The 16,668-nt window shown below is 38.8% G+C and overlaps 1 protein-coding gene across 10 annotated transcripts in view; it reads right to left on the reverse strand.

Moving 5' to 3' along the window:
* Positions 1-16,668, reverse strand: part of DDR2 (discoidin domain receptor tyrosine kinase 2) — a 162,081-nt gene continuing 145,413 nt past the window's right edge. For all 10 annotated transcript variants that reach the window (XM_021089500.1, XM_021089494.1, XM_021089497.1 and 7 more), the window contains 5 exons: positions 15,705-15,832; positions 13,443-13,634; positions 12,511-12,745; positions 9,796-9,945; positions 1-6,929 (listed from right to left, as the gene is read on the reverse strand). In XM_021089500.1, the coding sequence (XP_020945159.1) occupies positions 6,795-6,929; positions 9,796-9,945; positions 12,511-12,745; positions 13,443-13,634; positions 15,705-15,832 (840 nt within the window). In that variant the 3' untranslated portion in view covers positions 1-6,794. The remainder of the gene's footprint in view (positions 6,930-9,795; positions 9,946-12,510; positions 12,746-13,442; positions 13,635-15,704; positions 15,833-16,668) is intronic.

Here is a 16,668-nt window from a genome sequence, read left to right on the forward strand (position 1 = left end):
CATCAGTAGCATATTTCTTTAATCATTGTTATTTACAATTTATCATCTGACAGACTTACAGAGAATAAATAAAGAAAAGACAATATACAATTGGTATCTTGTTTCTTTTTCTAATACAGAGAATTTTTATGCATTCTATTTTGGAATGACTAGGATAGTTTTAAGCAGAAATTAAATCAGTTTGCATTTACCCCTTAACAAGACACATCACCCTCCAAAGCCTGTGTAATAAAGCCCAGATGTTTCCTTCTCATAGGAAGTGTGCACCACATTGCTTCAGAAACTCAACCACAGAAAATGTTACCAGACAATGGGGTAGAATAGAATATCATGAATAGTAAAGGACATAAAATAAATAGGCTAGATTATAAACCCTTGGTGCCTTTGAAGGAATCTGCTCAATTTTCCATTATTTTGAAGGCTTTTTTAAAAAAAAACTATTTTTCACTGTAAGTGATCCCCTTAACCCTTCATGCTTTCCCTCAAGTCTCTTTGCAAATTCTTCCTTTACATGCAGTTGTGAATGTGGGTAAGAACAGACTAGCTTGGGGCTCCCATCTTTCTCCATTGAAGGCCCATGAAGTTGTTGACAAGGTGTTTATGGGACAAACTAAAAATCTTGATACAAGTGAGCTGGGTCTGGGGCCAGAGTCTCTGCCAGTTCTTGATGATGAGTCCTGTAGAGAATTACCTTGCATTTCTATATAAATACCGCAAAGAAGGCATTTCCATACATAAATTTCATCATCAGTAAATATACAAATGCAAGATCACCTCACTAGGTACAAGTCTGGGCACTTTTCCCTTATTTTCCTCATTATGAAAATAAACCCTCTACATTATAGCAAAGCAAGTCTCCCTAAATTCACCCCTGTTATGCCAGATGTCAAGTTTCTGCAGCTACCTTTTATTCATTCAAAAAACAACATTCAGCAAATATTTATCATGTGCTCATTATGTGTTAGGAAGTTTACAGGACATGGGGTATGCAGAGCTGAAGACAGGTAAAATTTTGTGACCCTTAAACAGGGCAGCTTCAAAATGCCATCACAAAACTCAAAGCTGTAATCCACAAAACCAGAGTTTCAACTCCCCACCCCATCCCTAGCCCCAATCCCTGAGGCTAGATTGCTACTGTGTTTGCATTTAATTCAATCCAATATGGCTGTTATTCCGTTTAAGAATAGATATTTAGGCAAATGAAACTTCTCTACTATTCTGAGAAGTGTGCTTTATTACACACTAGGGGTTTATGCCAACTGTACTCCATTCCTTCCACAAGCTACCTCTGGTGCCATTAATGAAATGCTACTCAGCTCTTGACCAAAATACTTATTCTAAAGTCCTCTCCTTGCCACCACACAAAACCAACTGTAGGAACTGCAGAAACCACCTATAAGTTCCTCCTATACCTTAGTCTCTAGCTAGCAAGCTATGGGTAAGTCTTACTGTCCTTTGTGTTGCCTGATTTTTCTAAGCTGTTCTTGGATTGTTTCAGATTTTGAACAGCTAAACTAGTCAGAAAACGTGGCAATGGTCTAGGCAGGATACTGTACATTGATTTAAAAAAATAGATTAACTTGTTATATTGTTTTTAGGATTTTATAGAACTGGATCCAGATAATGTCTTTTCTGATGCATTCAAGCAAGGCCACAAACCAGCAAGGGTTAAACGTATCCAGAAAGGAAATGTGTACATGTGATGAACTAGTGAAATCTGAATAAGATCTGTAGTTTAGGTAATAGCATTATACCAATGTCAATTTTCAGGTTTTGAAAATAGACTATGGTTGTGTAAGATGTTATCAATAGGAAAGCTTGGTGTTAGGGTAAGGCCACTCTGTACTATTTTTACAGCTTCTTGTGAGTCTTAAAGTATTTCAAAATAAGTTGGGGGAAAAAAAAAAAGGATACAGCAACTAAACAGTTACCCACCACATGTCTATTGCTAAGCAATGCCGTTAATCATAGCAGAGGACTCAAAATGCCAGAAATCCAATAACCATTAACCATTCCAGTCTCTCTACATTTGCCAAGTGGGAAAGACATTCATCTACTTCTATGAAAATGTTAAGTTTTAATTCAGGAGGAAATTTCAGCACAGATCTGGATCTGCATCTTCCAGGCATCTACCATGTGCCATGCCAGAGGTCAGAGGTCTTACTGAAAAGACTAAGATGGCAAGTTCCAGGTCAATAAACTCGATTTAGGATCAAAGGTTTAATAGCTACATATTGGGAGTAATCTAAGCCTTAACTGTAATTTTCTTCATTTTTTTGTAGTTTTGAGCAAAACAGATGCTATTCTGTTTTAGACTCTTTCCTTGGATCATCTTCATATCTTTCCTGCTTTCAGATACCCCCCTTATTCTGTTTGCCTCTACTCAAAACATATGGTTTAACCCCACATCATGGCTTTCTTGTGGGATATCTGGATGGAACTGGAAAAACACATGGTTCCAACATGGCATGTAGCTCTTGGAGCAGATGTCAACCAAGACTTAGTCTAGTCTAACTTAACCCCATTGTTCCACTGTTTCTCTGTGGCCTTTCTGGGCACAGCAATAATGAATTTAAAATGGATTTCATTAACAGAAACAAAGAAAGGGAACACAAATCCTCACACACTACCATAAATTTCGCTTCTCTTGGTCTTCATTTCCAAAGCAGTACTTAGAAAACCAGGTCCAGTTCAGACAAAGAGTGGATTTCTTCTTATCATCATTAAACCCCAGCATTTGAAGTGGTCAGGAACACACGTTTGTTCAGACTGCCACCCTTTCCCATTTCCTCTGAGATCAACAGGTCATTTCAGATGGTTGCTTATATTTTCATGATGGATTTCAACCTCTCTAAAACCCGGAATAACTAACTTCTTTCCATATCATATGCTGCATCTGACTTTTCATTTTTTAGTAAATATTTTTTTAATCTCTATCTTCCAGAATTTCTTCTTTCTCCTTATTCGTAGATCTTTTATCCTTAAGGCACTTACTTTTTCTATCTTCTCTCAGCTCTGTCTTCAGACAGATCAGCTTTCAGGCTTCAGAATGTATTCTCAACCACAACCCCATGTCTATCTTGCTTGCCCAGACCTCTCTAGTCCTTCTCATGCACTCTGTTACCACTTATTACGTAGCCTTCTTTCTAAACCCCACTTGCCTCCCCATCCAGTCACATGAATATTCATTTATTCATCCATTACTCTACTTCCATACAATGCCTTTTGCTATACAGCCTTGTACACTTGCGAGAGATCTTCCATAGCCTTGAAACCACATTTCTCTGCTGGGTGCCTCTTTCTACTCCACATCTTTTTTGAGCACTTATGTGTCTGGACAGCACATCAAGATTTGGACTTAGCTATCAGCATATTAGCCAGCAAAAGGATAAACTTAAATCTGACTACTCAAAACCACAGTCTGGACATAAAATCTTTCATGTTTATCAAGGAAAAGGATAACTTCCTAGAAAGGTAACAAAGTCCCACAGTTTTTCATTCCTTTTCCTATCTCCTTTTCTACATAATTCCTGGCTTCATTCTTCTAATTTAGACTCCAGCTACTTTTAAGTCCTAGGTACTAAACCTTCGCCATGCATTCCGTTGGATGTCTTAGTTTTGTGCTGCTAAACTCCGTGGGTATGACCAAGGGAGAAGCCAAACCCGTGTCTGTGATACAAAAGTCTTAGTGCTGGAAAATGGACCCTTCCTCACCCCCAGAAAAGGATAACTGTACAGGACAATACATATTTGCCAGCCACTTGAAATAGACTATGACTCAAGGCCAGGAAAATGCAGACATACTAAGTTCATTTTTAAATATGATTTTTTTTAATGGGGTCATGAAATGCAGTGTATGGAGGCAGATTTATAAAAAGAAGTAAGTGGAGAGATGTCAGGCAAAGAAAGGGGAAATTACGTCTTTCCTCCTGCCACATAGGAAATCATGGCCTGGGCTGGATGTAGCCTTGCCAGAGGTATGTGGGTAAAGGAGAATTAGCTCTTATTTTAAGTCCCTTTAATTCCAGTGATATGTGATGAGGGACTTTAATGTGTCGACTTGACTGGGACATGTGGCGCCCAGATTTCACATTATTTCTGGGTGTTTCTGTGAGGATGTTTCCGGATGAGATCAACATTTGAGTTGGCGAGCTGAGTAAAAGCAAATTGCCCTCTCCAATCTGATGAGGGCCAGAATAGAAGAAAAAAAGGACGGGGAATTCGCCCTTTCTGCCTGACTGCTCCAGCTGACATATCAGTCTTCTCCTGTCTTCAACTGGGACTTATCCCGTTGGCCCTCTGGTTCTCAGAACTATACCACCTCCAGCTTTCTTGGGTCCCCAGTTTGCAGATGGCAGACTGGGACTTTTCAGCCTCCATAACTGTGTAAACCAATCAATTCCTTATAATAAATCATTCATATATATACGTGTTTGTATATGTGTACATGTGTGTGCATATATATACATATATATACACACACAACATATATATTTTAATTAGTTCTGTTTCTCCTGAGAACTCTGGATAATACATGAAGTTAACTCTGATCTTGAGAGTATAGAGAGTATAGCAGTTATGAGCCATAATAAAACATGTCTGGCCCTACATATTTCAAATGAGATAATGTATATGGAAATACATGGCAAACTTTAAAGCACTAAATAGGTGTTACTATTACTGCTACCATAATAACTTCCCCACATGATTTCTTTTGCTGACCCCAATTTTCAGAGCAGGAGCCATCCAGATAACTGAGTCTAAATCACTTATAGACCCACTTATCCAAGAAGCACCACGGGTATCAGAACTGGAAGACACTTCAAGGCCATCTCATCCTGTTGGCTCCAAATCCAGGGAGGTAAAGGGACTTGTCCAAGATGATACACCTGCTTGAGGCCAAAATAGCCTCAGAGTTCCCAAAGTGATGCTCTCAGTTAGTCCTGGGAGACACTAAAGACCAGAGTCATAAGACAACCATGGGAAAAGGGTATTTGCTAGGGGAAGGAAGATGACCTGCAAAATGAATCTTGAGGGTTGGGGATTTATGCTTCTGCCATGGCCTGGAGAAATCCTAAAGTCTGGACAAGGGGAAACACTCGAGTTCCTGAGAGACTGTGTGTAAAGCAGACGGGGTGAAGGCAACAGAAACAGACGCAAGTAGTTGAGACTATTTCTCCTAACTTTGCAAACTTATTTTGTAATCTTTTCTTGTTTCTCCTCAGCAGAAATTGAGGGTCCCTTCTTCCTGTGGCATCTGAGGGTTAGTGGAGTATGAAAGCTCAGAATCCATTCTAAGGGAACTCTTATTTGACAGTGTTATCAGTGCCCATGGATTCTGAAGCCAGAGCCTCAGGCTTCCTTTTCTGCTGGTCATACCATCTCCAAGGCAAGAGCATGAACACGAAGCAGGAGCAATGGATGCCTCCTCCATCATGCCCTACCTGCACCTCTCAAGGTCTCTTATGGGTAGAGGGACATTAAACATCACCTGCCACAACAACTTGTGTTTGAAAGCCTACATCTTTCTTGTCCAGCTATTCAGCCTGTATCTGAACCTCTTCAGTGACAAAGAACTTCCCACTTCTGGCAGCAGCCCGTTCATCCTTGTATGTTCAGTTTCTGGTTATGTTTTCCTTCATAACGTGTAGAAATCAACCTCCCTGTAACTTCCCCTCATTGGTCCTCAGTCCAACACTTCAGAAACACTTAGTACACATCTATTCCCTATTATACATAGCCTTCATATTTATGCCTGAGAAATCCAACCCCTGGCCCATGGATCCCACTGGGGATTCATCCATTAAAAGAGCTGGAAGATTTGGAGAAGATGAACCAAAGGGCCTAGGATCAAAATATCAAAACAACAGCTTGTACCGACTCAAAATCAGGCTCTCTCACCAAAACATACACCTGAAAATGTCTGAACAAGATAATAGGAGGACCTCCTGCAGAAATGAATAGCAACATGTTATCTGCCTTCCACAGGCTTCTTTTCCTGTGTCCATTCTCTATTCAAGAATACTTCCATGCACGAGGTACTATTTTTTGCAAATGACAATTCCTGTTCATATAGCCTTGAAGTAGATATTCTTTCCTGTGTACATCCTCTGTATTTCCTATGCAATTAGACCTCAACTCCGATCCTTGTGCATAAAGGAACAAAACACTCATTCCAAGAAGCTGGAGTTTTTCAAGCAAGTAACATTTACATTGCCAGGAGAGGAAAATGCAGGGTTTAGGACATGTCTAGGAGCCAAATTAGGAAACTAAACCATCTGTGATTAGTTACTTAATACCATTTCATTGGCTTCTCCACACTTAGCAAGTGTTTTCCTAAGCCTAATCGCACGCTTCCTAAGACATTAGTATTCTTCAAGTTTTTCTTTCTGAAACCATTTTTAAAAGGTAATATGGAAAAAATATTGTAGCATCTGCACATTTATAAACACGAGCATATTTAACCTTTATAAATTATCTAAATGATCTAGCCTTTGTTAAACAACACTTCTAGTATATCAAGTAAGTTCTTTACTAGGTTTTATCTGCCCTAGGCTTTTTTTTTTCTTTTATAGTTCTTTAATGTAAAAAAAAAAGTATATATGTGTCAGGGGTTAGAGAGTAGGGGAGTGGAGTGGAGTGGAGGGAGATGAGGGACAGAGAGAGATAAAGGCAAACAGGCCTGTGTCTCTCAGGTCCATTCAATGTCCAGATGGAGTGGCTTAGGCTTGGGTGAGTGGTAGGTCTTGTGAGGAGGACCTGGGCCATCGGAATGTCACCAGATATTGACAGCATCACTCGTCCCCTTGCTGAAGAAGTAGAAGGTGGATTTCCTGGAAAGAGGGACGGTGCTTGGTGTCTCTTCTCCAGCAGCTGAGCATCAGCTTATACACAGAGTCAGGGCAAATGGCAGGCTGAGGGAGGTAAGTCTTTGGAAACAAAAATGAACAAAAAGAGAGACCATTAAGAAGGAGGTGGCAAGGAAGATTAGTTGCATCGCAATTTCATTTGTACTCTCCCCACTTTCTTGGACTTGATAACTGACTGAGTGAGGTGTCTATTCCTCCTATTCGTGAGAATTCAAAATCATAGCCATCCTTTTCCCATCCCCTTCCTCTTTTCCAGTTCTCTGGAGGGGAATTTCCTGATAGGATATTCTGTGGTCCTTACCATCATGCAAAAAATAAAGGCCTTTCTTGGGGGCTCATTAGATAATTTTAGAAAAAAATATATCTCTTTTGAGCCAACAGATATTAATAAAATTGAAATAATAAATAATTTAAATTATTTGTGCTTTTCAAAGTTGTGCAGACTTGCCAAATAACTGAAGTTATGTTTCATAATAATCCTTATTACATTTGTAAAAATTTAACTTTTATAACATTAAACAAAATAAACTTAAAACCTGTATTTAATTTTTAATTATTTAATCCATTGAGACCACGACCTTTCAAGAAAAGTGCTATTTGGGAATTCTTTATAGTTTGTCAAAATAAACTAAAGACAAAAATGTCAAATATATTTTTTTAATATTGAAATTATTATTAAAGATTTTGAAGTATTTTCAAAGGAAAATACAAAGGATTTAAGATTAGCTTAAGCTATGAACCTTAAGTATATTCCTTTTAGAATCTTCTAAAGTTTTCTCCTGCATTATATATATTTTGCTTTTTAGGGCCATACCTGTGACATATGGAAGTTCCCAGGCTAGGGGTAGAATCAGAGCTGCATGGCTTATGCCACAGGCACTGCAACAGAGGATCCAAGCTGCATCTGCAACCTACACCACAGGTCATGGCAACACAAGATCCTTAACCCACTGAGCAAAGCCAGGGATCAAACCCACATCCTCATGGATAGCAGTTGGGTTTATTACTGCTGAGCCACAGCGGGTATGCCTGCATTCTATTTTTTATTTTCAACAAGTTGGCGACATGAACTGTGACATTTTAAAATGAATTAGATCACACATGTACAGTCTAGAGATCATAAAATCTACCTAGCAGCTGATAATGCTGAGAAATTACTTGTCTCTCTTCTAATGTTGAATTTTAAAAATTTGAATACTGAAATGTTAATAGTAAAATGTGAAATAATTAAATTTTATAAATTATAATAAAATACAAGTTTAATAAATTATGTTTAATAAGTTTATATGTTAAATAATTTTTATCAAAAATTTAAACTTCTGCTTATAGGTGAGAGGCTAACTCCGATATAATGGTAATATTTAGCTTTGGCCTTGGCTTCCATCAAATATTTGGCTTTACTGCTCAGCTATTTGATGGTTGGTCGAAATATATTTGGTCCACTACTCATATTTAGTGAAAGTGAAAATGATGGACCTTTTTAAACTGAGTGTTTAAAAATAAATAAGAAAAATTAAATCCCAGAGATTATTAGAAATTAAATTTGCATTAAATGATGAAACAGTATTTTGTTATGAAATTGAACACATAACATTTGTGTGACTTTTTAGTGCTAAATAAAAGCTATATAAGATCAAGAGTATTTGTAATGCAAAAAAGACAGGGGATATAGAGGGGAGAGAAAAGCATGCCTTTCTTTGGTGAGTGTTTGATACTCCATTGTTGCCTCATGTAATTTTTTTTCTCCATGTAGAAGTTCAGACATTAAATAATAAGATGAGGGAAACTAAAATCTCTCCCTCCTTTCCTTTAATTCCAATACCTACTAAAATTAAAATCATTGTTATGCTGAATAGAATTATATTTTCTAATTGAACACACCTTTAATTAGCCATGAGACTTCTAATATGTCAACCAGATGGCCATGATATATTAACCCAGGAGAAAAAAAAAGCATTTTCCTTGGTCCACTCTCTTATCTCATGCGCAAATGAGTAAATTTGTTCTTTGCCACAGTAAGAAAGCAATTATCTCATAACCAAGATAGATAATTTAGGTCTCCTGTTACCAAAATATCTATAGAGTAGCAATTAAATTTAAGGGAACCCCCCCCCTTTTAACCTACATATCTCACTATCTCTAGTCATTCCCTTATCTTTTGCTTGCTTTGATCTGTTTAAAACACAGAGGATCCACTTTTAATTTTCTACAATAGCCTTCTCCCTCTTTCCAACTGTTATTTTCCTGCCTGAAATGCCACACTCCAAGTATGTGCTGAGTCAGGCCACACGGGGGCTCAGTGCTCCAGCCACCAGCAAGCTTTCAATCCCATATCTCACGGGAACTTTAAAAACGGAGCGACCCAAAGGAATCTTGGAGTATCTTGTCTAGGAACTGACACCCTTCTAAGCTTGGAAGTGCGGCTTTTCTTGAGTCTACAGAGGCCACAAAAGCTGGGCCCAGAGGTGCCTTCCAGGATCAGCAAGGCTAGGATGCACCTGATGGTCCCTGGACATGTAAGTCTAGAAACATTGCTAGACAGTTTAAACCAAACCTATAACAAATAAATTCCTTATTCACTTTTAAGCTTATGTTTTTGTTTTTATGTTTTTCAACCAGGAAGACAAACCACACAGTCTAGATCAAGAAATAGATTCAACAGGAGAGACAGGGCTTGATTTTCTGGTATCTTTGAGTTGGGGAGAAACCTAGTGTATGGATGCCTAAGGAGGACGTTGGTCTTTCGTATCACCTGGATATTTATTGACAAAAGTTTTTGGTCTTTGACACTATCTGGATAATTAGTGAGAAATGACTGTCATCCAGGTAGCCCATCTTCCAGCTCAGGCCTATCCTGTTCAGTCAGAACTTTTCATTCTCCTCCAAGAGCACCCAAGGCCACATCACTCCACCCCCAAGTTCTCACCTGCCTCCCTTGGTCTCTGAAGAACTCTCCAGTATTCTCGATGACCTGTTCGTCTGACAGCTGGGAATAGGGCTGTTCCTGGCAAAAAGTGAACATCTCCCACAGGGTCACCCCAAAGGCCCACACATCACTTGCTGTGGTGAATTTGCCCTGTTTAAGCATGGAAAAGAAGATAAAATCAGAATAATCTGTGCACAACAAGAGCAGGTTAGAGTTTCATAATCTGGAGTTAGGTCCCTTTCACTGCCCAGGGCAGGGAATATTGGAACTGTCAAGATATGCACAGGGGATGTAGAAATGACATCATGCTGTTGTTTCCATGCCAAGCTACAGACCCTTCTCTCATCCTCAGCATCTCAGCTGACATCCACTTTTCTTGGAGATGAGAGTCAAGGGCTCAAAACGACATAGCTGTAAACTATCTGACTCTCCCACTGAGTGTTTGAAGGTGGACTCTGGTATCTACAGGAGCCTCAGGAAAATACCCCTGAGAAAAGCAAATTTAGAATGAGAAGCCAATGGTTTCTATGTTAGAGATATAGGAATCTAGTTTAAGTGCCTGGAGTAGTCCCTGTTCAGTGACTGCCATAGTCTTGCAGGACAAACTGTGAGTAACAGCAATGAACTTCAGATGCAATCAACATGCATTAAATACTTGCATGTACTCAGTAAATACAACACTGAAGTATAATGACATTATTTATCCTCATTTTTCAGATCACAAAGGTGACACAAGAGATGTCTATTAAAATTCTCTGGTTAAGAAGACCATTAGTAATGGAAAAACTGAGATTTAGACCAAAATCTTCTGAATATCATCTTTTTTTGCCACACCATGATATGTGGAAGTTCCCAGGCCAGGGATCAAACCCATGCCACAGCAGCAACCCAAGCCTCAGCAATGACAACACCAGGTCCTTGATCTACTGTGCCACAAGGGAACTCCCTGAAACTCAGTTGTTTATAACATCGCACAATACCTTCAAAGGGGGCAATGCTTAATAATCACATAAAAAATAGGTAAAACATGTGTTTCACTTATATAGAGAATAAAGATCTTTATAAGGATTTATATGAACTGATGTATAGCACAGCATTAGTCATAATTATAGGAAATTGAAAAATACTTAAATATCAAATTATAGTGACATCATTAAATTATAGGATATATCCACACAATGGAATATTATGCAGCCATTAAAATCATGTTTTTGGAATTCCCTGGTGGCTCAGCAAATTAAGTATCTGGCACTGTCATTGCTGTGGCTCAGACCACTGCCTGGGTACAATTAGATCCCTGGCCTGGGAATTTCTGTATGCTGCAGGTGCAGCCAAAAAAAAAAAAAAAAAAATCACGTTTGTGAAGAATAACTACTGACATAGGAGATGCCAATGCTAGAGAATTGCATGTGTTGCATGTGCATAGTATCTTCCTAATATGTAATATAATTTATATATTCAGAGAAATACATGTATAAAAAACTCCTCAAAAGAATATACTAAAATATTACTATTAATAATGGTCATCTTCGTGAGAAGAGGGGGATAACTATACTTTTTTTCACTTTAAAATTAATTAATGAATCCTATAAGAATATCAATAAGAAATAAACAGATTAATAAGAAATGAACAAATCTAGCTCTCAGCTTTTCTCTGCAATATTAAATGACAAAAGCAAAACCACATGTATATAGCATTGTAGAAAGTAAAAGTTTAAAGTCTAATAATTCTATAATTCAGCTAAGTGGTATAAAATCAATGATAAATTGTCTCCAATAAGCTCGGTCAGAAGACATATCTCGATTATTCATTCATGGTCCAGAACACCAAGAGCAGAATAAAAATTAGAAAGCAAAGAATGAGGAACTTAAAAAGTAAATGGTGATAACCATTAAAATAAAGGGATCAATCCAAATAATTAATTATAAACATGGTTATGAAATCAATAAACTTTCTGTATTAGAAGAAAAATTTTCTGTGTGGATAACAATTCCAATGAGGAGTACCCTTGTGGCACAGTGAGTTAAGGATCTGGCATTGTCACTGCAGAGACTTGTGTTGCTGTTGTGGTCTGTGTTCATTCACTGCCCTGGAACTTTTGGCACATCCATACTGTGGATGTGGCCAAAATAAATAAAGTTATTTAAGTGACAATATTTTAATACTCTAAATTAATTGATCAATCAGAAAGGCCAAGAGAAAAAAAAATGGTACTAAATCTCTTATCATTATGTGTATATTTTTAACTTTCCCCCCAGATTTTCTTTTTCTCTTTTTAGGGCTGCACTGGCTGCATATGGAGGTTCCCAGGCTAGCGGTCAAATCAGAGCTGTAGCTGTTGGCCTAGACCACAGCCACAGCAATGTAGGACCTGACCTACACCACAGCTCATGGCAAAGCTGTGCCCTTAACCCACTGAGCAAGGCCAGGGATTGAACCTGTGTCCTCATGGATACTAGTCAGATTGTTTCCACTGAGCCATAACAGAAATTCCTCCTTCCAGATTTTCTCTAGTAAGCAAGTTACATTTTATCAGCAGAAATAGGGAAGTTTAAAAATAATAATTAGTACACAAAGTAAATCATCTTGAGTCAGAGAAAATATCAAAGTCTATTTATTGTGTCTCCTGCTGTCTCAGGTGTGTCCCTACATGCCATGTACACCTGCCTGCATGCCAATTTTTGGGGCAGAGCTCAAACACGCAGGACACTCACCAGCAAGATGCTCTCCCAAGACATCCAGCGGATCGGCAGCACTGCCCGGCCCTGGATCCGGTAGTAGTCACCACTGTACAGGTTTCTGCTCATTCCAAAGTCAGCTATCTTGATGGTATAGTTCTTACCCACTAAGCAGTTTCGTGTGGCCAGGTCTCGATGAACAAAATTTAGAGAGGAAAGGTACTTCATGCCAGATGCAATCTGGGTAGCCATAAACTTCAGGTTGGCATAGCTGAAGAAATAGAAAAGAAGAGAGAAAGTAGCCTATTGGAAAGACGAAGCTGTGAAAAGTTTACACTCCATAGTTGGTACCAACTCAGTGGGGTTTCAACTTCAACATCCCTTCTCTATTTTTTTCTTTCTCCTTTTTTTTTTTTTTTTTTTGTCTTTTTAGGGCCTCCTAGGGTAGGGGTCGAATTAGAGCTGTAGCTGCTGCCTACACCACAGCTCACAGCAACACTGGATCCTTAACCCACTGAGTGAGGCCAGGATCAAACCCATGTCCTCATGGATAATAGTTAGGTTCATTATCACTGAGCCACAACAGGAACTGTTGGTTTTTTTTTTCTTATTATTTTTTTATTGAAGTATGGTTGATTTACAATGTCGTGATAATTTCTGTTGCACAACAAAGTGATTCAGTTATCCATGATCACACATCCATTCTTTTTCAAGACTCTTTTCCCACATAAGATTATCAAAGAATATTGGGTAGAGTTCTGTGTGGTAGATAGCAGGGAACCCTTCTCTATTCTTCATGAATCTCTCTGCTTTCCCCCAAAGGGCACCTGCTCCATTATTACCTGCACACTAACCTCCCCCCACCATCCCAGAACACGGATGAACTTTAAGGCCCACTGCTTCCCACCTTCAGATCCTTGATTAGTTTCATGGACACAGAGAAGAGATGGAAGACCTGGTATATTTACCTGACAGTGGGTACACTGCTAGAAGAAGAATTGGGGGGCTCGTGGCGGGAAAGAAACTGGTTGAGATCTCCATTTTCCATGTACTCAGTGATCATACAGAGTGGATCATCAGTGATGCACACAGCTAAGAGACGGATGATGTTTGGGTCCTTGAGCCGGGACATGATCTTTATCTCCTTAAGAAAATCATTCCTTTGGAGGACACAGATACGGATAAATTCAGAGGTGCATAGAGTTAGAATCAAGAGGGGGAAGAAGACATAGCAAAGTCTAGTCCTGCCCATTATACAAATTCTTATTTCCCTTTGGGTAACCTTTGAGAGGATAGAGAAATTAGTACCTGGAAACTCTCATTCTACTCATCCTGAAATATAATGCATCCTTATTCAACTGTAATTTGGGGGGACCATGACCCATAACATTCACATCTGCATCCCCAGTATCCAACAAAAGGCCTGCCACATGGAAAATGATTAATATTTGCAAAATCGAATATATGCAGCTAACTAGCCTTAAAAATAAAAACTTTGGAAATCATATTTTAAGTGCCCTGGGATATTTACCTTTTTTAAAAAGCCCTGGAGTTACTCTATAAACAAAGCAGAGTCTTTTTATAAAGTGAGTAACCACCTTCTGGTTTATCTGATAATTTTCAGTTTTCTCATATTGACTTCTCTTAATGCAGAGTGAACCAGCAGTCAGTCACAACACATATTTAATAGCCAGTTCAAAATGCTGCTTAAAATTCATGCTTAAAATGTGGGGTCATTTCAAAAGAAGTACTCATTTGGGAAAAACTAATAACTGTTTGAGGAGATGATGACAGTCACCCTTGAGTTACAATGTGGGCTATGACCTTCCCAGTTGCACTATTTGGATTAGTGAGACCACTAGCTTGCATTCTCAAAACAATTGGAGCATACCCATTATAAGTCTCCTGTGCATTTTCTAGGAATCCTGGACTGGAAGTCATACTATATCAATATAAAATCCTTGAAATCAATGTGGTCCTGATGTAGCACCTCTCCTTTTTCATGCCCTCTTCAACCTCAAGCCAGGGGGGGTCCATGGCTCGGGGGGCCCAGACTGTAAGCCGTTCATCATTGTTCAATTGGAATGGCAAGGGTACGACCCCAAACCTCATCAAAAAAAAAAAAAAAATGGGCAGAGGCTTTGTCACACCACATAGATCTGTCCTTTCTTCCTGCTGCCCTCTCTAATCATGTGCTAAGATTAACATTAGAAATATTCTCTCTCTCTAAGGGACCCAGAGGGTGTCAGTTTTCATTCATACCAGTATTCTTAAGATTGAAATGCTCACAGTTAAAATTCCAAAAACCTTCACAGTTCTGTTTCCTTGCCTTTCTTTCTTCTTCATTCCACATCCTGTCAATGGCAAGACTTTTAATGAAACCCTATCAAGCATTCTTGGCATTGATGATAATTTGAGGAATAGGAATCATAAACTTTCTCTCACTGTGAATATCAGTGAGACAAATCAAGCCAACGTAAATGGAGAAATGCATATGTTACGCAGATATGCAGATTTCTCTGAGACACATACCACCAGCATGCCTCTCTGGGTGAGGATTAACTCACCATTACTGTTATGGAAAGGCTGTCAGACAACGGAGTATGGCTGGAAACTGCAATTTATGTAGTAAAGGATCCAAGAGATTATTAGCCAGTTTGGAAAACTGCTAAAAGACTGTGGATCCTTTTGCTTTGAGGTCCATGGATACTTTTCCAAGAAGAGGCAGCTTCTCATTTGGGGAGTTGCTGAACATAGAAGAAAAGGAGCATAAAAGAGAAAAAAAGAGATGAGAAAGTAAATAGACATGCAGAAAAAAAGGAGAAAGGAAGGAGCTTAGCAGGAAAGATGTATGCAATTGTGAGAAGTTTGCAAGAAGAGGTGAGGACCTTTGGGGGTATGTCTGTGCATAATAACTGAAGAGGTAAGTATTAAGACTATTGTGTGTGTTGTGGATGCTGAGAAGTGCAGTGTTCTGCAAAGGGAGTTAGGAAGCAAATTCATATGCGTAGTGGCAGATCCAACACAAAATGTGCATTTGTGTCTGAGAGAGATGAGAACAAAGATGAGGACTACTAACCCATCAGAAAAGTAAAACACAGCAATGGAAATGTAAGGTAGCTCACAGACCTTCCCATCTCAAAAGAAAACAATTACTCAGAAGTTTCCAGAGTGTTCCTGATCCTGAAGACAAAATACATAAAGGAAAATTCAAAACACAGACCACAGACCTGGCATTCTTGTTGGCATCTGCTCGGAGCATTTTCACAGCCACCAGGACAGGCTGGTTGGCACTGACATCTAGGGCGAAATCTTTGTCTTTGAATTTTTCCATTCCCTCCACTTCGCAGAGATGAACCTAGACAAAAGTCATCTAGTCTCAGCATCATCATTTCTCCTGAAGATGTCTCAGTACTCTTGCTGGGCATTTCCTAGAGATAAACTACCTCTTACAACTCAGGCAAAATAATCAAAAGACCAATAAGAAGATAGAGGTAATACATCTTTGACTCAAATAACTGAAAAAACAATGGTAAGGTACCCAGCTAGTATATATTACTGCTTTATGAAAGAACCATACATTAATTGGAACACTAAATATGCAAATATATCTATAACAGTAGTTTATTACACCATAGCTCCCTAGAAAATGTCATTCAGTATAAATGCTTGACCTTTGATTCAAGGAAGTTTAGTTACTGGATTGTGCAAAACATAAGACAATTTCCTCTCTGAGGTAATCCCTTAGTATGTGATTAGTTAGCATGGTTAGTAATCCCTATGTATTAGTAACAGTATAACAAGCCTGTGTTTTCAACCCAGGAGAGAGAATGAATGCATATAACACCACAAACAGATGCTATGGACCTATCTACCTCCACCACCACCAAACCTACCCAAAGTTAAAAACTACACCACCCATGTTGGAATCAATAACATATTCTTAGGAAAACAAGTTACATTTGGAGTGTAGAGGGAAGCGTTAAAGAGCTTCCATTGCCACTTAAATCATCGCTTTGAATTCTCAGAAGGCTCATGTGACTGACGTAAAAGTGGAAAGTCAAATATTACACACATCACTCCGAGAGCAATTGAGAAGAGTGCTCCTCCTTATCTTAGTGAGTGATTCATTCCCTGGTGGTTGATTCTGGGACCCAAGGCAGGGGCGAGGTTGTTTTTGACCATTTTATATGT

Source organism: Sus scrofa, chromosome 4 (assembly GCF_000003025.6).
Source record: "Sus scrofa isolate TJ Tabasco breed Duroc chromosome 4, Sscrofa11.1, whole genome shotgun sequence".
NCBI lineage: Eukaryota > Metazoa > Chordata > Mammalia > Artiodactyla > Suidae > Sus > Sus scrofa.